The following is a 22,000-nucleotide window of genomic DNA, read 5'->3' as shown; positions in this document are numbered from 1 at the left end:
AGTGGAAAACTCTGTGCATGGATATATATTCTCTGCACCAAAAGTTAAATAGTAGCTCAAAGAACTTCCCTAAAATATTTATCTTCTAGCAAGAAATGAACATAAACATCAGAATAAGTTAGTCACATCACAACATGTCTCCCATGCATTGGTACAGTGTTGTTTTCAAACCTATTCACATACGTGAAATACAATCCAGTGAGCCAGGAAGGATAGATATTATCACCGTCCTCCCATTTTAGGAAAAGAGTCCACAAAGTTAAGTGACTTACACAAGTGCAGGAGCCAGAATTCAGATCACTTCAGTAATACTGCGGTGGTTTTTACATCATGCTGTGTTGACTGCTTCTACTTGCCCTTCATACGCATTTAGTCTTCTGTACAGAGCTTTTAATGTGTTCTAAATTTCTTAATTTAAATTGATCCAAAGAGTAAGCAAAATTATCATGCTAAAATCCAAAATTTCCTAGCAATAATTTTCAAACAAATTCTAGGAAGTCAGAGGCGGCTGGTTAATGGGTAAAATAAGAAAAAGAGAACCTCGGCCAGGCGCGGTGGCTCACGCCTGTAATTCCAGCACTTTGGGAGGCTGAGGTGGGCCGACCACGAGGTCACAAGATCAAGACCATCCTGGTTAACATGATGAAATCCCATCTCTCCTAAAAATACATAAAATTAGCCGGGCGTGGTGGTGGATGCCTGTAGTCCCAGCTACTTGGGAGGCTGAGGCAGGAGAATGGCATGAATCCAGGAGGCGGAGCTTGCAGTGAGCCAAGATTGCACTGCTGCACTCCAGCCTGGGCAACAGAGCGAGACACCATCTCAAAAAAAAAAAAAAGAAAAGGAGAACCCCTACTTTAAAGAAAGGAGAATGACATAAAATAAGCAGGTCAATAGCCCACTACCACCTTATTTTCAGTGGACCTTTTTTTTTTTTTTTTTTTGAGACAGAGTCGCACTCTGTCGCCCAGGCTGGAGTGCAGTGGCGCAATCTCCACTCACTGCGACCTCCACCTCCCGGGTTCACACCATTCTCCTGCCTCAGCCTCTCAAGTAGCTGGGACTACAGGCGCCCGCCACCACACTTGGCTAATTTTTTTGTATTTTTAGTAGAGACGGGGTTTCACCGTGTTAGCCAGGATGGTCTCAATCTCCCAGCCTCGTGATCCGCCCGCCTCAACCTCCCAAAGTGCTGGGATTACAGGCGTGAGCCACCGTGCCTGTCCTTAAGTTCACCTTTTAAAACTACTACCAGGAGACAGCCAAGTACAGTGGCCCATGCCTGTAATCTCAGCACTTTGGAAGGCCAATGTGGGCGGATCACTTGAGGCCAGGAGTTCAAGACTAGCCTGGCCAAGATGGCAAAACCCGTCTCTACTAAAAATACAAAAATTAGCCAGGCATGGTGGCATGGGCCTGTAGTCCCAGTTACTTGGGAGGTTGAGGCAGGAGAATTGCTTGAAGCCAGGAGGTGGAGGTTGCAGTGACCCAAGCTCACGCCACTGCACTCCAGCCTGGGTGACAGAGAGATAAGTAAATAAAAAATAAAAATAAAGCCAGGCGTGGTGGCTCACACCTGTAATCCCAGCAGCACTTTGGGAGGCCGAGGCAGGGGGATCATCTGAAGTCGGGAGTTCAAGACCAGCCTGACTAACATGGAGTAACCCCATCTGTACTCAAAATACAAAATTAGCCGGGCATGGTGGTACATGCCTGTAATCCCAGCTACTCGGGAGGCTGAGGCAGGAGAATCGCTTGAACCCAGGAGGCAGAGGGTGCGGAGAGCCGAGATCACGCCATTGCACTCCACCCTGGGCAACAAGAGCAAAACTCCATCTCAAAAACAAAAATAAATAAATAAATAATAAAAATAAATAAGTAAATAGGCCAGGCACAGTGGCTCATGCCTGTAATATCAACACTTTGTAGGGCTGAGGCAGGTGGGTCACCTGAGGTCAAGAGTTCAAGACCAACCGGGCCAACATGGTGAAACCCCATCTCTGCTAAAAATACAAAACTGGCTGGGCACAGTGGCTCACGCCTGTAATCGCACCACTTTGGGAGGCCGAGGCCGAGACGGCCGGATCACGAGGTTAGGAGATTGAGGCCATCCTGGCTAACACAGTGAAATAAAAAACACAAAAAATTAGCCAGGTGTGGTGGCAGGTGCCTATAGTCCCAGCTATTCAGGAGACAGGAGAATTGCTTGAACCCGGGAGGTGGAGGTTGCAGTGAGCCGTGATCATGCCACTGCACTCCAGCCTGGGCAACAGAGCGAGAGGCAGTCTCAAAAAAGAAACAAAACAAAACAAAAATTAGCCAGGCATGGTGGCATGCGCCTGTAATCCCAATTACTTGGGAGGCTAAGGCAGGAAAACTGCTTGAACCCAGGAGGTAGAAGCTGCAGTGAGCCAAGATCATGCCACTACTCTCCAGCCTGGGCAACAGAGCAAGACACCATCTCAAAATAAATGAATAAATAATTGATTAATTAATTAAAATAAAACAGCATAAAATTACTACCAGTAACTAATGTCATCAGTAGTTAAGTCCTGATCTAATAATAAAATATTAATAATCTCTTCTGGATTTTGTTTTCCTTTTTTTTGAGATGGGAGTGTTGCTCTGTCACCCAGGCTGGAGTGCAATGGCATGATCTCAGCTCACTGCAACCTCTGCCTCCTGGGTGCAAGCAATTCTCCTGCCTCAGACTCACATAAATAGCTAGGATTACAGGCATGTATCACCACACCCAGCTAATTTTTGCATTTTTAGTAGAGATGGGGTTTCACCATCTTGGCCAGGCTGGTCTCAAACACCTGACCTCATGTGATCTGCGCCCCCTGGCCTCACAAACTGCTGGGATTACAGGTGTGAGTCACCACGCCTACCTTCTTCTGGATTTTTAACTGAGAATGGCATAAAGAAGCAGTATCTCTGGCCTTCTCACAACGTCCTCATTTAGTGAATTCTTTTTTTAAAATTAATTATTGGTCCAAAATAAATAAATAAATAAATAAAATATTATTTATTTACTTATTTTAGAGACAAGTTCTCACTCTGTCACCCAGGCTGGGTGCAATGGTGCAATTATAGCTAGCTGCTGCCTTGAACTCCTGTGCTCAAGTGATCCTCTCACCTCAGCCTCCTATAGTAGCTAGGAGTAGCTGGTACTAGCTGAAACTACAGATGCATACTACTACACCCACCTAATTTTGTTGTTAGAGATGGGGGTCTCGATATGTTGCCGGAGATGGTCTCAAACTCCTGGCCTCAAGCAATCCATGCACCTCAGCCTCCCAGAATAGCTGGGACTACAGGTGTGAGCTACCACACCCAGCCACTTAATGGATTCTATCACTTTCTCTCAAGTCCTGCTTCCTAGCAGGGGTCACAGTTTGACCCTAACAATTCTATAATATCATTGTATTATCTACAAATGAAACTCAGGGAATTCATGGAACTAGCACTTCCTATCCCCAAAGCTCACTAAATCAGGAATTATATACACCCAGCTTGCATAACAAAGAAAGAATCCTTTTTTTTTTTTTTTTGAGACGAGTCTCACTCTGTCGACCAGGCTGGAGTGCAGTGGCCCGATCTCGGCTCACTGCAAGCTCCGCCTCCCGTGTTCATGCCATTCTCCTGCCTTAGCCTCCCCAGTAGTTGGGACTACAGGCGCCCGCCACCACGCCTGGTTAATTTTTTGTATCTTTAGTAGAGACGCAGTTTCACCATATTAGCCAGGATGGTCTCAATCTCCTGACCTCATGATTCGCCAGCCTCAGCCTCCCAAAGTGCTGGAATTACAGGCATGAGACACCACTCCTGGCCAAAAGAATCTTAATAGGATCCTAGCACCTACTTATTTTCTCTGTATAGTTGCTTGTACTGGCCTGGGCAATCTTTATTAATCTTCTGCACTCTGTTTCCAAGGCTTGCCAAAGTTAGGTATTTTAGTGGACTGAATTATTTATTCTGAGCCATGGCTTTGCAGTCAGGCACCAGGGTTCAAATCACAGCTCCATCACCTTCCAGAAGAGATCTCAAATAACTTCATCTGTTAAATGAGGGTACTACCAGTGCCCTCACAGAATTCCTGTCAGAATTAGAACTCTTCTATATTTAGTGATACATTTAGAATACTCCAGGCACATAGCAGAAACCCAATACATGGTCTTTTCTTTTCTTTTGACATAGGGTCTCACTCTCTTGCCCAGGCTGGAATGCAGTGGCGTGATCACGGCTCACAGTAGCCTTGACCTCCTGGGCTTAAGCAATCCTCTCATTTCAGCCTCCCAAGGAGCTGGGACTATAGGCACATGCCACCACACCTGGATAATTTTTGGTTTTTTTTTTTGCAAAGAGGAGGTTTTGCCATGTTGGTCCATGTTGCTCTTGAACCAGCCTGGGCAACATAGCTCAAGAGATCCACCCACTCAGCCTCCCAAAGTGCTAGAATTACAGGTATGAGCCACCACACCCAGCCAGTAATTCTTTTTGTAAGTATTATTCTACTTTATGCATACTACTTATGACCAGAATTTCAAAAGGCAGGTACCTCTGTAGCATATCTAATTAATCTTCCCTCATAGGGTATTTTTTTTTTTTTTTTGAGACAGGGTCTCACTCTATTGCCCAGGCTGGAGTGCAGTGGCACAATCTCAACTCACTGCAACCTCCGCCTCCCGGCTTCAAGAGATTCTTGTGCCTCAGCCTCCCGAATAGCTGGGATTACAGAAGTGCACCACCATGCCCAGCTAATTTTTGTATTTTTAGTAGAAACGGGGTTTCACCATGTTGGTCAGGCTGGTCTCAAACTTTGACCTTGTGATCCACCCTCCTCAGCCTCCCAAAGTGCTGGGATTACAGGCGTGAGCTACCGCACCCAGCCCCTGATAGGGTATATTTTACAATATAGGCTTGGACCATGTTCAATCAGTTCTGAAGACCCAAAGAAATCCCCAACCCAATTGCTAATAATTCCTCAGTTATCCCATATAGCTGGAGAATGAGATACTCCTAAGTAATTATTTCATTTACCAACAACTTGAGATGGAATATAATAATGTATCCTTTAAAAGTATCTGAATTATAGAATTCTAGGTCCAAAAGAAACTTCATGGGACATCTAGGATAAGAGAGTCCTAAGTTAGATCATAAGGAGAGCAAGTCTTTCTTTAAAATGTTCAGAAAAGGAGCTTCCCCAGCCTTCCTCCCTCCTTTCAATTGTTTTACCTGGCTCATGGCAACAACCTATAAGGACAACACAATAACAACCTATATTAATTAATACATGATTATAATCTCTACTCTGAGAGCTTTCATTTTTGCCCTCAAACCCTCAAACCATCCCCCAAGGAACCTGAAGGTAGCAGGCAGAGGTAAGGGTATTTCTCATCTTGAACTAAGAAACTAAAAAGTCAAGCTGTACACAACAGGGCTGCAGGCCTTACCATGAAGATCTCATCATACATCAGCACCACTTTTTCCTTCAGTGGTTTTTTGGAGGCTGAAGATTTCCGGAGCAAACCCCCACGTTTCTCTACCTGTGCCATGGTTAGAGAATCTGTGAACAGAAAGTCACATTTTAGAATAGTGAAAATACTCAGTATGATAATACAAATGGCTGATATATGTCATACATTTGTCCAAGCCCATTGAATATACAACACCAAGAGTGAACTATAATGTAAACTGTGGACTTTGGGTGGTAACAATATATGAATGCAAGTTCATCATTTATAACAAATGCCACTCTAGTAGGGGATGCTGTTAATAGAGGAGGCAGTGTATATATGAAGGAAGCAGACATACGGGATATCTCTGCCCTCTCCTTTCAATTTTGCTGTGAACCTAAAAACAGCTCTAAAAAAAGTAAGTCTTAGAAAAGAAAAGAAAGCCAGTCAGTGCAGAATGCTCTCCAAGGTGCTGGAGTCACTGACATACCACTTAATGAGAAAATGTTTAGGAAAAATAACTGATAAACATCCATGCTACAGAGCTTGTACATCTGTCCAACACTCTCCTCCCTGACTAGGTAATGCCAAGGTTTAAATCATTACTTGGCCAACAGCACAATACATTTTACATCCTTAAAATGTGCCAGTGGACAAGGCTTAAAGCAGATCCAAAACCAAACACAAAGGTGTAACTCGCTCCATCTGTAATAGGTCTGGCCATATATTTGAGGTTGATGGAAGGAAGGCTGCAAAGCACACACTGCCCACAGACTGATGGTGAAGTTAGATTTCAAATATTGATCGAGCTGGACCATTAAGGCAGGAAGTGTGCTGCAGATTGATGTGCTTCATTGATTTCCCCAAAGTAAGTAGGTCCTCGTCACTGCAAAGTACTTGGCCTTCACTGCCTCATAAATCACACTGCACTTGACTGTCTTTAGAAATTCCTCTGGAAAGAGACCCAAGGCAGAAAACAGCAGCTAAGAGCCCAAAAAAATCTGATTTCAAAATAACTGAATAGAGTAATATACTACTTTCAAATTTAATTGTGTGTGTGTGTGTGTGTATATATATATATAAAATACTATTGCAGATGAAACTCCAATGTATTTTTCACTTCTATATAAAAGTAGTTCCATGAATCATGCCCAAATGTTCCCATCTTGCTTTAAGGAATTCTCGTTTTTTTTTTTTTTCAATGGAGAACCTGAAATCCCACAGGTCTTCACTGAGAATTTACACATATTCCCTTCACCTCCCAGGTTCTTTTCATTATTAACAAAGTTCCTCTCTTTCCTTTAAATCCTGTGCTCTAGATATGAAACTTAGTCTCATCCAATGACAAGTATGAGGGATAGGGAGGGGCCGGATTTTACTTTCAGACAAATCCAACACAGCAGAACTAATTTTGATCAATGACTTTTGGAAAATATGCACTATCTTTCTGATCAAAACCAAAATTTTGTTTAAGGAAGAGATGCATCCAATAGTACAAAAGATTGTATCTTAGACATTGTCCTTCTCTAACACATATAGCCAAAAGAGGAGATTCATCTTTGAGCATACACTAAAGCACAGGAAACTTCACCAACTAGATATTTTTATTTTATTTTTAGACTTTTTTTTTTTTTTGAGATGTAGTCTTGTCCTGTCACCCTGGTTGGAGTACAATGGTGCGATCTCAGCTCAGTGAAACCTCCGCCTCCCGGGTTCAAGTGATTCTCCTGCCGCAGCCTCCTGAGTGGCTGGGATTACAGGGGCATACTACCACACCTGGCTAATTTTTTGTATCTTTAGTAGAGACAGGGTTTCACCATGTTGGCCAGGCAGCTCTCAAACTCCTGACCTCGTGATCTGCCTACCTCAGGCTCCCAAAGTGCTGGGATTACAGGTGTGAGCCACCGCCCCCAGCCTGACCTAAAATTTTACTAAGAACTATCTCTATTGAGGCTTAATTTAGCCCTCAAACTCTGTTATGGTCCAGAGGGAACTGATTAAAAAAAAACAATAACAATAACAAAAAGAGAAAACTATTTGGGGTAATTAACATTATATTGATAATGGCTTTTCCTTAAAGCATGAAATACAGCCTCCATTCAAAACTTTCTTGTGTCTTTTTAAATATGTTGTCAAGAGGAAGATGTCCTTATTCAGGAAAAATAAATTGGAAATCAAGAGATTCCTATTAGAATAAATCAAAAGCAATGCAATTTTTTTTTTTTTTGAGACAGAGTCTCGCTCTGTCGCCCAGGCTGGAGTGCAGTGGCTGGATCTCAGCTCACTGCAAGCTCCGCCTCCCAGGTCTAGGCCATTCTCCGGCCTCAGCCTCCCGAGTAGCTGGGACTACAGGCGCCCGCCACCGCGCCCGGCTAGTTTTTTGTATTTTTTTAGTAGAGACGAGGTTTCACCATGTTAGCCAGGCTGGTCTCGATCTCCTGACCTCGTGATCCGCCCGTCTCGGCCTCCCAAAGTGCTGGGATTACAGGCTTGAGCCACCGCGCCCGGCCCAAAAGCAATGCAATTCTAAACTTAGTGGATACGGATCCTGCCTGTGCTCAGCTTCAACCAGTTGATTAGCAGGAAGAGTGGAAACCACAAGTTCTCAGACATGAAAAGTACATGTTTACAAATACCCCTTCTGAGGATTTATAATTGGGTTACAGCTAATCAATGTCCACCCTAAATCTAATAAACTCACTTTCTCTATTTCAGAATCAATACTTTCTAATAAGCAAAGGGAACAGGAGAGGAGGGAAAAACAATTCCAATCCAAACTACCAAATTTCCTAAGAAATTGAATTATTTTCATCATTCTCCTTCCATCTGGAGCAGCAGGAAAATCAGCCAAGGCCTCAACTCATTACTCTCTGTCATCACAGGCAACTGGAATTTACCACCCAAGCTGCCTGAAATGTGACTAGAAACTGACAACATAAAGTCTTCTCCTCCTGCCAGCACTCCTACCCAGGGAGTTTCTAAGGTGGTAGACTAGGAAAACTATAGAACTGTAACAAAACTTTTATCTTTGGGTCTCAGAAATTAAGCCTATGCTCCTAACTTTGTTTTTTTGTTTGTTTGTTTGTTTTGAGGCGGAGTCTCGCTCTGTTGCCTGGACTGGAGTGCAGTGGCCGGATCTCAGCTCACTGCAAGCTCCGCCTCCCGGGTTTACGCCATTCTCCTGCCTCAGCCTCCTGAGTAGCTGGGACTACAGGCGCCCGCCACCTCGCCCGGCTAGTTTTTTTTTTTGTATTTTTAGTAGAGACGGGGTTTCACCGTGTTAGCCAGGATGGTCTCGATCTCCTGACCTCGTGATCCGCCCGTCTCGGCCTCCCAAAGTGCTGGGATTACAGGCTTGAGCCACCGCGCCGGCCCAAAAGCAATGCAATTCTAAACTTAGTGGATACGGATCCTGCCTGTGCTCAGCTTCAACCAGTTGATTAGCAGGAAGAGTGGAAACCACAAGTTCTCAGACATGAAAAGTACATGTTTACAATACCCCTTCTGAGGATTTATAATTGGGTTACAGCTAATCAATGTCCACCCTAAATCTAATAAACTCACTTTCTCTATTTCAGAATCAATACTTTCTAATAAGCAAAGGGAACAGGAGAGGAGGGAAAAACAATTCCAATCCAAACTACCAATTTCCTAAGAAATTGAATTATTTTCATCATTCTCCTTCCATCTGGAGCAGCAGGAAAATCAGCCAAGGCCTCAACTCATTACTCTCTGTCATCACAGGCAACTGGAATTTACCACCCAAGCTGCCTGAAATGTGACTAGAACTGACAACATAAAGTCTTCTCCTCCTGCCAGCACTCCTACCCAGGGAGTTTCTAAGGTGGTAGACTAGGAAAACTATAGAACTGTAACAAAACTTTTATCTTTGGGTCTCAGAAATTAAGCCTATGCTCCTAACTTTGTTTTTTTGTTTGTTTGTTTGTTTTGAGGCGGAGTCTCGCTCTGTTGCCTGGACTGGAGTGCAGTGGCCGGATCTCAGCTCACTGCAAGCTCCGCCTCCCGGGTTTACGCCATTCTCCTGCCTCAGCCTCCTGAGTAGCTGGACTACAGGCGCCCGCCACCTCGCCCGGCTAGTTTTTTTTTTTGTATTTTTAGTAGAGACGGGGTTTCACCGTGTTAGCCAGGATGGTCTCGATCTCCTGACCTCGTGATCCGCCCGTCTCGGCCTCCCAAAAGTGCTGGGATTACAGGCTTGAGCCACCGCGCCCGGCCTATGCTCCTAACTTTGAAAGTAAAAAAATATCAGCCAGGCGCAGTGGCTCACGCCTGTAATCCCAACACTTTGGGAGGCCAAGACGGGTGGATCACCTGAGGTTGGGAGTTCGAGATCAGCCTGACCAACACGGAGAAACCCCATCTCTGCTAAAAATACAAAATTAGCCAGGCATGGTGGTGCATGCCTGTAATCCCAGCCACTCAGGAGGCTGAGGCAGGAGAATCACTTGAACCTGGGAGGTACAGGTTGCGATCGTGTCACTGCACTCCAGCCTGGGCAACAAGAGGGAAACTCCATCTCTAAGAAAAAGTAAAATATCTGATTGGTAGAGCAGAAAGTTGCAGCACATCAGTAATGTGAGTATAATCTGTACATTCTCAAGCACTTTTTTCCTATTTCACAACCATCCCCCTCCTTCCCAGAGGAGAGAACCAGCATCAGCTGAGAAGCTACAAGGCATAATGGAACAAGCAACCAGCAGAAATGAGACTAGAACACAGGTCTCCCAACCAACTTGGCGACACAGACAAGTCATTGTGCCTCTCAGTTCCCTCACAAGTAAAACAAGAGGATTGAACCAGACTATTATCTAATGATTCTCTCAGCATCACTGAAATACTGCAAATATATAAAAAGCACCTAAAGCCCTAGTTCAGGCACTATAAGATTAAACAGGGGAAACTCCAGACCTGATTCTCTGGGAGCTCATAATCTACTGGCAGAGACAGACACATAAAAACCCATAGTGCAAAGCAAATCATGAGAAATTTATAGAGTAGAAATACAAAGAAAACGCTATGGGATAATAAGGGAGAGAAAAAAACATTCTATGACTATGCTATGACCTCTGTTGATCCAAGCTTTTAAATCCTTCTGGTAAAGAAGCAAATACAGCAAAGGCACAGTAATCCCACAGAAATGTCAGTTTAGGCTTTAAGACTATCTCAGAAATAAGACATAGACAAACTGTAAAAAGAGAATCAGGCGCCTGTAATCCTAGCACTTTGGGAGGCCGAGGCAGGCAGATCACGAGGTTGGGAGATTGAGACCATCCTGGCTAACACGGTGAAACCCCGTCTCTACTAAACAAAATACAAAAAATTAGCCGGGCGTGGTGGCAGGTGCCTGTAGTCCCAGCTACTCGGGAGGCTGAGGCAGGAGAATGGCGTGAACCCAGGAGGTGGAGCTTGCAGTGAGCCGAGATCATGCCACTGCACTCCAGCCTGGGCGACAGTGCAAGACTCTGTCTCAAAAAAAAAAGAATCAGGCAACTTTTCAATACTAATTTCACCTACTATCAAACTTACAAATGGTTTCAAATTCCCTCAACTGAATGGTAAATCAATGAAGGCTTTTATTCCTAAACCTGAAAGACTGTTAGCCACATGAGCTGCTGCCAACTTCTCTCTGGAAGATCCAAGTCATACAACTTTTTTTTGTTTTTTGAAACAGAGTCTCACTGTGTCACCCAGGATGGAGTGCAGTGGTGCAATCTCAGCTCACTGCAACCTCCACCTCCTGGGTTTAAGTGATTCTCGTGCCTCAGCCTTGTGAGTAGCTGGGACCACAGGTGTGCGTTACCACGCCCAGCTAATTTTTTTTTTTTTTTTTTTTTTTTGAGACAGAGTCTCACTCTGTTGCCCAGGCTGGAGTGCAGCAGCACCATCTCAGCTTACTGCAAGCTCTGCCTCTCAGGTTCACGCCACTCTCCTGCCTCAGCCTCCCAAGTAGCTGGGACTACAGGCGCCCGACACCACGCCCGAATAATTTTTTTGTATTTTTAGTAAAGACAGGGTTTCACCATGTTAGCCAGGATGGTCTCGATCTCTTGACCTCGTGATCCGCCCGCCTGAGCCTCCCAAAGTGCTAGGATTACAGGCGTGAGCCACCGTGCCCGGCCTAATTTTTGTATTTTTTAGTAGAGACAGTGTTTCCCCATATTGGCCAAGCTGGTCTTGAACGCCTGACCTCAAATCTGCCTGCCTCTGTCTCCCAAAGTGCTGAGATTACAGGTGTGATACAACTTTTTAAGATCTGTGTCTTGGGGGTTGGGAGGGAGGGGTCGGAGGAGATCTGTATCTTAAGCAATCCAGCCACACACTTCTTAAATGCACGATTTCACATCCTTGCAGGATGAAGTTGCCAAATGTTAAGATTTTAAAACCTAAAGCCAAATTCTTCAACTGTCTAATAAGCAAGGAATGCCAGTTATACTTAGCTAGTTGGTTATTCATTTATTTTACTGTCTTCTTGAGCCTAGTGCCAACTCTAGTACCAAAAAATGAAGTTAATAGAAATTCACCCTAATTTCCAGAGTTACCACAGTTAATCTATCAAAAGCCTTAGGTTTGGCAGGGCATGATGGCTGACGACTGTAATCCCACCACTTTGGAGGCCAAGGCATAGGATCACTTAAAGTCAGGAGTTGGAGACCAGCCTGACCAACATGGTGAAACCCCATCTCTACTAAAAATACAAAATTAGCCAGGTGTGGTGGCGCATGTCTGTAATCCCAACTACTTGGCAGGCTGAGGCAGAGAAATCACTCGAACCCAGGAGACGGAGGTTGCAGTGAGCTGAGATTGTGCCATTGCACTCTAGCCTGGACAACAAGAGTGAAATTCCATCTAAAAAAAAAACAAGCCTTAAGTTTTAGTTCCAAGTCTTCCAAGCATCATTCCATAATGCTAATTTTATTTTTCCTTTCCTGGGCCTCAATTTGCCAATCTGTAGAAGGAAGCAAAGGAACACTCCCTGTGCATTTTCAAATTTAACAGTCCAGAGTTCTAGGGTTCTAGGTTAACTTTTTTTTTTTTTTTTTTTTTTTTGAGACGGAGTCTCGCTCTGTCGCCTAGGCTGGAGTGCAGTGGCTGGATCTCGGCTCACTGCAAGCTCCGCCTCCCGGGTTCACGCCATTCTCCTGCCTCAGCCTCCTGAGTAGCTGGGACTACAGGCGCCCGACACCACGCCCGAATAATTTTTTTGTATTTTTAGTAAAGACAGGGTTTCACCATGTTAGCCAGGATGGTCTCGATCTCTTGACCTCGTGATCCGCCCGCCTGAGCCTCCCAAAGTGCTAGGATTACAGGCGTGAGCCACCGTGCCCGGCCTAATTTTTGTATTTTTTAGTAGAGACAGTGTTTCCCCATATTGGCCAAGCTGGTCTTGAACGCCTGACCTCAAATCTGCCTGCCTCTGTCTCCCAAAGTGCTGAGATTACAGGTGTGATACAACTTTTTAAGATCTGTGTCTTGGGGGTTGGGAGGGAGGGGTCGGAGGAGATCTGTATCTTAAGCAATCCAGCCACACACTTCTTAAATGCACGATTTCACATCCTTGCAGGATGAAGTTGCCAAATGTTAAGATTTTAAAACCTAAAGCCAAATTCTTCAACTGTCTAATAAGCAAGGAATGCCAGTTATACTTAGCTAGTTGGTTATTCATTTATTTTACTGTCTTCTTGAGCCTAGTGCCAACTCTAGTACCAAAAAATGAAGTTAATAGAAATTCACCCTAATTTCCAGAGTTACCACAGTTAATCTATCAAAAGCCTTAGGTTTGGCAGGGCATGATGGCTGACGACTGTAATCCCACCACTTTGGGAGGCCAAGGCATAGGGATCACTTAAAGTCAGGAGTTGGAGACCAGCCTGACCAACATGGTGAAACCCCATCTCTACTAAAAATACAAAATTAGCCAGGTGTGGTGGCGCATGTCTGTAATCCCAACTACTTGGCAGGCTGAGGCAGAGAAATCACTCGAACCCAGGAGACGGAGGTTGCAGTGAGCTGAGATTGTGCCATTGCACTCTAGCCTGGACAACAAGAGTGAAATTCCATCTAAAAAAAAAACAAAGCCTTAAGTTTTAGTTCCAAGTCTTCCAAGCATCATTCCATAATGCTAATTTTATTTTTCCTTTCCTGGGCCTCAATTTGCCAATCTGTAGAAGGAAGCAAAGGAACACTCCCTGTGCATTTTCAAATTTAACAGTCCAGAGTTCTAGGGTTCTAGGTTAACTTTTTTTTTTTTTTTTTTTTTTTGAGACGGAGTCTCGCTCTGTCGCCTAGGCTGGAGTGCAGTGGCTGGATCTCGGCTCACTGCAAGCTCCGCCTCCCGGGTTCACGCCATTCTCCTGCCTCAGCCTCCTGAGTAGCTGGGACTACAGGCGCCCACCAACTCGCCCGGCTAGTTTTTTTGTATTTTTTAGTAGAGACGGGGTTCACCATGTTCGCCAGGATGGTCTCGATCTCCTGACCTCGTGATCCGCCTGTCTCGGCCTCCCAAAGTGCTGGGATTACAGGCTTGAGCTACCGCGCCCGGCCTTTTTTTTTTTTTTTGAGACAGAGTCTCACTCCCTCACCCAGGATGGAGTGCGGTAGCGCAATCTTGGCTCACTGTAAGCTCCGCCTCCCAGGTTCACACCATTCTCCTGAATCAGCCTCCCGAGTAGCTGGGACTACAGGCGCCTGCCACCATGCCCGGCTAATATTTTTGTATTTTTAGTAGAGACAAGGTTTCACCATGTTAGCCAGGGTGGTCTAAATCTCCTGACCTCCTGATCTGCCCGCCTCAGCCTCCCTAAGTGCTGGGATTACAGGCATGAGCCACCACGCCCAGCCTTTTTTTTTTTTTTTTTTTTTTATGAGATAGAGTCTGTCTCTGTTGTCCAGACTGGATGCAGTGACCTGATCTGAGCTTACTGCAACCTCCACCTCCTGGGCGCAAGCCATCCTCCCGCTTCAGCCTCCCAAGTAGCTATAACTATACCCCACCACAACCAGCTAATGTTTGTATTTTTTATAGAGATAGGATTTTGCCATGTTGCCCTGGCTGGTTTCAAACTCAAGCAATCCACCTGCCTCAGCCTCCCAAAGTGCTAGAATTACAGGCAAGAGCCACTGTACCCAGTCTTACATTCACATTTGTAATGGACTGTCACCAAGTATCACCCTCTCTTTACATTGAGGCAAACAAAAACAATGCTATAGCTAGATGCTAAGGTAAACATCCTAAAATATTTCAACCAGTATAGAAGGAAAAGAAGAGAATAAAAGAAGGGGAAAGAAGGAAAATGAGTAAAAGTAAATGTGCACACCAGGCATGGTGGCTCATACCTGTAATCCCAGCACTTTAGGAAGCCAAGACGGGCAGATCACATGAGCTCAGGAGTTGGAGACCAGCCTGGGCAACATGGCAAAATCCCATCTCTACTAAAAATATGAAAAGTAGCCAGGTGTGATGGCAGAAGCCTGTAATCACAGATACTCAGGACACTGAAACAGGAGGATGTCTTACGCCCAGGAGGCAAAGGTTGCAGTGAGCTAATGTCACTGCATCCAGCCTTGGCAACAGAGCCAGACCTTGTCTCATAAAAAAAAAAAAAAGAGAGAGAGAAACACAAGTAAATAGTTTAGGGGGAAAAAATATATGTAGAGATCAGACATTTATTCATTCATTCATTCGACAAATATGCATTGAGTACCTTTTAGGCACAGGCACTAGGAACACAGCAGTAAGCAAGACAGAAAAGATCCCTTCTCTCACAGAATTTTCATTCCAGTAGAAGGGAAACAGACAACAAATAAGATAAACTGAGACAGTGGTAAGGGCCCTGAAGACAAATTGCAAAGGGGACTACTCTCATCTGGGATTAAAGTAGGCCTCTTTGAGGAAGCGGCACTTGGGCTAAGATCTGGAATAACAGGAAGAAATCAGCCAAGTAAAAATCTTGGGAAAAGTGTTCGAGATAGACGGAATGGCAAGCGCAAAGACCTCAGGATTTGAATGCACTTGGCGTGTTCAGGAAACAGAAATGCCACCGTGCCTAGACAGAGCATAGACATTCCTTTTCTGAAATGTTTTTGTAAAGTTTATTAAAGTGGGTCTTTTGTGTTTGTGAATTTTTTTAATATATAAGAATCCAAATATCCATCAGCAGTAAATGGGACAATTATGATACAGTCATATAATAGAATACCATATAGAAATTTACAAGAGCCCATTACTGATACATGAAGCAATGTGAATAAGTTACATAGAAAATACTGAATGAGCCGGGCAGGGTGGCTCAAGCCTGTAATCCCAGCACTTTGGGAGGCCGAGACGGGCGGATCACGAGGTCAGGAGATCGAGGCCATCCTGGCTAACACGGTGAAACCCCGTCTCTACTAAAAATACAAAAACTAGCCGGGCGAGGTGGCGGGCGCCTGTAGTCCCAGCTACTCGGGAGGCTGAGGCAGGAGAATGGCATAAACCCGGGAGGCGGAGCTTGCAGTGAGCTGAGATCTGGCCACTGCACTCCAGTCCAGGCGACAGAGCGAGACTCCGTCTCAAAAAAAAAAAAAAAAAAAGAAAAAGAAAATACTGAATGAGGGCCAGGCGCAGTGGCTCACGCCTGTAATCCCAGCACTTTGGGAGGCTGAGGCAGGCGATCACCTGAGGTCTGGCGTTCAAGACCAGCCTGACCATCATGGAGAAACTCCGTCTCTACTAAAATTACAAACAATTAGACGGGCATGGTGGCGATTCCTACAATCCCAGCTACTCCAGAGGCTGAGGCAGGAGAATCATGTGAACCCAGGAGGCGGAGGGTGAGGTGAGCCGAGATTGTGCCATTGCACTCCAGCCTAGGCAACAAGAGTGAAACTCCGTCTCAGAAAAAAAAAGAAAACATTTAATGAAAAATGTCGGCCGGGCGCGGTGGCTCAAGCCTGTAATCCCAGCACTTTGGGAGGCCAAGACGGGCGAATCAAGAGGTCAAGAGATGGAGACCATCTTGGCTAACATGGTGAAACCCCGTCTCTACTAAAAATGCAAAAAAATTAGCCGGGCGTGGCGGCAAGCGCTTGTAGTCCCAGCTACTTGGGAGGCTGAGGCAGGAGAATGGCGTGAACCCGGGAGGCGGAGCTTGCAGTGAGCCGAGATCGCGCCACTGCACTCCAGCCTGGGCAACTGAGCGAGACTCCGTCTCAAAAAAAAAAAAAAAAAAAAAAGAAAAATGTCCAAACCAAAAGAGTACAACCTGATGATTCCATTTACATGAAGTTTTTAAAAGACAGAAGTAATCTATGATGACACAGTAGAGGTGGGGAGATGATTGGGAAGTAGCACAAGGAAGCCTTCTGAGGTGCCGGAAATATACTCAATCTCTAAGCGAAGGTCACAAAAATGAGTACACATGTTAAAATATCATTAAGTTGTACACTTCACATTATGTAAAATATTCCTTAATCTAAAAAAAAGTACATGTGTGTCCTCATATATGTGAAAATTTAACAACCAATGCAGAACACTAGAACAATGCAGAGCAGGTAAGTAGGGCCCCCGGCTTGAACACTCAGGACACTTATCTAAAATAACAACCAGGCCAGGTGCAGTGGCTCACACCTATAATCCCAGCACCTGGGAGGCTGAAGCAGGCAGGTCACCAGAGGTCAAGAGGTCAAGACCAGGCCGGGCGCGGTGGTTCAAGCCTGTAATCCCAGCATTTTGGGAGGCCGAGACGGGTGGATCACGAGGTCAGGAGATCGAGACCATCCTGGCTAACACGGTGAAACCCCATCTCTACTAAAAAAATACAAAAAAAACTAGCCGAGCGCAGTGGCGGGCGCCTGTAGTCCCAGCTACTCGGGAGGGGGAGGCAGGAGAATGGCGTAAACCCAGGAGGCGGAGCTTGCAGTGAGCTGAGATCCGACCACTGCACTCCAGTCTGGGCGACAGAGCGAGACTCCGCCTCAAAAAAAAAAAAAGAGGTCAAGACCAGCCTGGCCAATATGGTGAAACCCCGTCTCTACTAAAAATACAAAATTAGTGGAGCATGGTGGTGCATGCCTGTAATCCCAGCTACTCAGGAGCTGAGGCAGGAGAATCGCTTGAACTCAGGTGGTGGAGGTTGCAGTGAGATGAGATCGCACCACTGCACTCCAGCCTGGGCTACAAGAGTGAAAAATAAAAATAAAATAACAACTAGAGTCTATTTAGCTCTTATTATGTACCAGGCACCGTTCTAAGCACTTTATACATATTAACTCATTTTATCCTCATAACAACCCTATGATTCAGAAAGTTTACAATGAGAAAACTAAAGCATGAACTGGAAAAGAAAGAAAGAAAGAGAGAAAGAGAGAGAGAGAGGGAGAGAGAAAAAGAAAAGAAAGAGAAAGAGAGAGAGAAGAGAGAGAAAGAGAGAAAAGAAAAGATGGACCAGGCATGGTGGCTCACACCTGTAATCCCAGCACTTTGGGAGGCCAAGGCGGGCAGATCACCTGAGGTTAGGAGTTCAAGACCAGCCTGACCAACATGAAGAAACCCCATCTCTACTAAAAATACATGGTGACGCATGCCTGTAATCTCAGCTACTCGGGAGGCTAAGGCAGGAGAATCGCTTGAACCCAGGAGGCAGAGGTTGTGGTGAGCCGAGATTGCGCCATTGCACTCCAGCCTGGGCAACAAGCGAAACTCCATTTAAAAAAAAAAGAAAAGAAATGAAATATGTCCAGATAAGTGAGCGTAGGGACTCAAACCCAGGCAGCCTGATATTAGAGTTCCTGTTCTTCTCCACTATGCTATACTGTATCTCAAATAGCAGAGGAATGAGCAGGAGCAGAGTCATCTATACATAAACAAAGCTGAGGGCCACAGAGAATCTGTGAAGAGGTTCTAGGTGAGTAAGAGGGAGTATGTACTAATTGGCTTTAATGAACAAACTGTGAAATGTCCAGATATCTTGAGTAGTCACCACTCTAGTTTGTCAGTGGGTGAAGGTGCCACGGCAGAAAGTAAAAGATAATTGTCTGACGTATACATCTGTCTGTAAATATAGGTAATAGTAAAGTGAAACAGAAACAGACAAATTCACAGGAATGGCAGAAAACTTGGAAGGAAAAACTGGAGAAGAATCCGAGTGTCTAGTCAAGTTGATAGACATATTGATACATCCAATATGGTAATTTTTTAAGGATTAAACACCCTAATGTCCACTACAGGACTTAACTGATACTTTTTTTAAACTCTCCCACTATCTTTGAGGATTTTTAATTTTTTTTCACTATTTTAATTGAGTATAGTCAGTGCTCTGAGGATAATTCTCCATCAAAACTTGATAATGAATGGAAAGATACTATAAAACAGGACAGAAAAAAAGAAATAGAAAACAAGTCAAGTAAGAGTCTACAATCCTCAGCTTAGGAGAGAGTATGTTTTAATACTGATGAGTTGTGATCACCTATTTCAGAATCTCCTGGGGTGCCTCCTAAATATGTAAACTCTTAAGCCTTCCTACCCTTCTATTGAACCAAACTTTTTTTTTTTTTTTTTTTGAGAGACATGCTCTGTCACCCAGGCTAGGGTACAGTGGCATGATCTCGGCTCACTGAAACCTCTGCATCCCAGGCTCAAGTGATCCTCCCACTTCAGCCTCCCGAGTAGCTGGGACTACAGGCATGCACCACCACGCCTGGCTAATTTTTGCATTTTTTTGTAGAAATGGGATTTCACCATGTTGCCCAGGCTGGTCTCAAAACTCCTGAGCTCAAGTTATCTGCCCACTTGGCCTCCCAAAGTGCTGGGATTACAGGCATAAGCCACAGTGCCTAGCTTGGGTCTACATTTTTAAAAATCACTCCAGATCAGTGATCTCAACTGGTGCAACTTTGCCTCTCAGGACATTTGTCAATGTCTGGAGACATTTTTGATTGCCACAACTGGGAGAGGAGGTACTACTGGCATCTACTAGGTAGAGGCCAGGGATGCTGTTAAACATCATACAATACTCGAGGCAGCCTCGCACAACAAAGAATTATCCAGCCCAATATGTCAATAGCAAAGAGGTTAAAAAACCCTGCCCCGGCCTGGCGGGGTGGCTCACGCCTGTAATCCCAGCACTCTGGGAGGCCGAGGTGGGCGGATCACGAGGTCAGGAGACCATCCTGGCTAACACGCTGAAACTGTCTCTACTAAAAATACAAAAAATTAGCCGGGCGTCGGGGCGGATGCTGGTAGTCCCAGCTACTCAGGAGGCTGAGGCAGGAGAATGGCGTGAACCCGGGAGGCGGAGCTTGCAGTGAGCCAAGATCGCATCACTGCACTCCAGCCTGGGTGACAGAGCAAGACTCCATCTAAAAAAAAAACCCTGCCCCAAGTAATTCTGATGACCATTAAAGTTTAAGAGGTACTCATCCAAGCCTTAAACCAGACTTGGAAAAGGAAGGAGTATCTACACAGAGAATACTGAGAGAATGAATGAAACCTCTGCAGTCCCTGAAAAAGGCATGAAGCAACACTCACCTTACCACATCTCATTCTCCCCGCATTAAATCACATTTCCTTTGGGATTGTAGCCCGTTTCCCCATATGTGAAAGAAGATCATTACGAGACACACTGACTATAGTATCCACAATGCTTAGTGATGGAGATGAAAGTCTTATGTAGCCATCTGTCCAAGACTTGTGGCGAAGTCAAATAAAATATTCCCATTATCTGACCATGAGCCATTCACCCAATACACAAAAGAAGCAACACATTTTTGTTTTGTTTCATTTTGAGACAGGGTCTCACTCTGTCACCCAGGGTCGTGAAATGGCATGATTTCAGCTCACTGTAACCTCCGCTTCCTGGGTTCCAGCAATTCTCCTGCCTCAGTCTCCCAAGTAGCTGGGACTAGAGGCGCATGCCACCACACCCAGCTAATTTTAGTACTTTTTGTAGAGACAGGGCTTCACCAAGTTGGTCAGGCTGGTCTCGAACTCATCTTAAGTGATCCGTCTGCCTCGGCCCTCCAAAGTGCTGGGATTACAGGCATGAGCCACCGTGCCCGGATGAGGGAACATGTTTATATCAAGCCAGAAATAGTCTCCTACCCTGACTTTCCAGTAAGTCTCCTGTCCTGATCTCCTAAAAATTCCCTAGTTCCTCTAGACACAAGGGTTTTTTTAAAAACCTTTAAGCGAAAGTTACCTGCTCCCTAAGCCTTTCTGCAAGGCCTACCCATACTACCTGGAGGTAAACATTAGCACTATAAGAACTTAAGAGAATGCAGTTTTTCTACCTCCAAGCCCCAGCCCTTCAAGCTATCTCCTAATATGCCTTCCACTTTCTTTTTTTTTTTCTTTGTGAAGAATGTGGGCATCATTCTTTCTTCCTTTCTAAAAGCCCCAGGTATTTAGCTCACTTGCTAGATCACATCCTACTGTTCCACATGCTTCTTTCAGTAGCATGGGACAGGTTCCCCCAATTCCACCCAAAAGACTGGCTCTAAGATAAGCAAATAACCCCTTTCTATTTTAATGAATTTCCACTGCTAGTCACTCCAAGGATTCTATACCTCCAAAATAAAACTAGGGCTTAGCACAGTGACTCACGCCTGTAATCCCAGCACTTTGGGAGGCTGAGGCAAGTGGATCACTTGAGGTCAGGACTTCCAGACCAGCCTGGCTCACATGGAGAAACCCCGTCTAGGCCGGGCGCGGTGGCTCAAGCCTGCAATCCCAGCACTTTGGGAGTCCGAGACGGGCGGATCACAAGGTCAGGAGATCGAGACCATCCTGGCTAACACGGTGAAACCCCGTCTCTACTAAAAAATACAAAAAACTAGCCGGGCGAGGTGGCGGGTGCCTGTAGTCCCAGCTACTTGGGAGGCTGAGGCAGGAGAATGGTGTAAACTCGGGAGGCGGAGCTTGCAGTGAGCTGAGATCCGGCCACTGCACACCAGCCTGGGCGACAGAGTGAGACTCTGTCTCAAAAAAAAAAAAAAAGAAACCCCGTCTCTACTAAAAATACAAAAATTAGCCAGACATCAGGCATCATGGCAAGTGCCTGTACTCCCAGCTACTTGGGAGGCTGAGGCAGGAGAATTGCCTGAACCCAGGAGGCAGAGGTTGCAGTGAACCAAGATTGTACCACTGCACTCCAGCCTGGGGGACAGAGTGAGACTCTGTTTCCAAAAAAAAGAAAGAAATAAATAAAGAAAATAGAGTAGGGCCTGCATCCTTTTTTTTTGAGATAGGGTCTCTATCACCAAGGCTGAAGTACAGTGGCACAATCATGGCTCACTGTAGCCTTAGTGATCCTCTGACCTCAGCCTCCTGGGTAGCTGGGACTACAGGCACATGGCACCAGGCCTGGCTAACTTTTCATATTTTTTGTAAAGATTGAGTTTCACGATGTTGCTCAGGTTGGTCTCAAACTCCTGGGCTCAAGCAATCCTCCCACCTAGGCCCCCCAAAGTGCTAGAATTACAGGCATGAGCCACTGTACCCAGCCCCAACCTATTTTTACAATGAGGATATTACTTTGCTCAAAGTA

At 45.1% G+C, this 22,000-nt stretch overlaps 1 protein-coding gene across 3 annotated transcripts in view; it reads right to left on the bottom strand.

Annotated features, from left to right (window-relative positions):
* Window positions 1-22,000, bottom strand: part of ARMH3 (armadillo like helical domain containing 3) — a 230,573-nt gene that overhangs the window by 201,819 nt on the left and 6,754 nt on the right. For all 3 annotated transcript variants that reach the window (XM_033184890.1, XM_033184899.1, XM_033184909.1), the window contains exon 2: window positions 5,457-5,569. In XM_033184890.1, coding sequence (XP_033040781.1) covers window positions 5,457-5,558 — 102 coding nt within the window. In that variant the 5' untranslated portion in view covers window positions 5,559-5,569. The remainder of the gene's footprint in view (window positions 1-5,456; window positions 5,570-22,000) is intronic.

Source organism: Trachypithecus francoisi, unplaced genomic scaffold, assembly GCF_009764315.1.
Source record: "Trachypithecus francoisi isolate TF-2019V2 unplaced genomic scaffold, Tfra_2.0 Contig01579, whole genome shotgun sequence".
Taxonomy (NCBI): domain Eukaryota; kingdom Metazoa; phylum Chordata; class Mammalia; order Primates; family Cercopithecidae; genus Trachypithecus; species Trachypithecus francoisi.
Note: the sequence above shows the minus strand (reverse complement) of the source record. Positions and strands in the feature narration are given on the sequence as shown.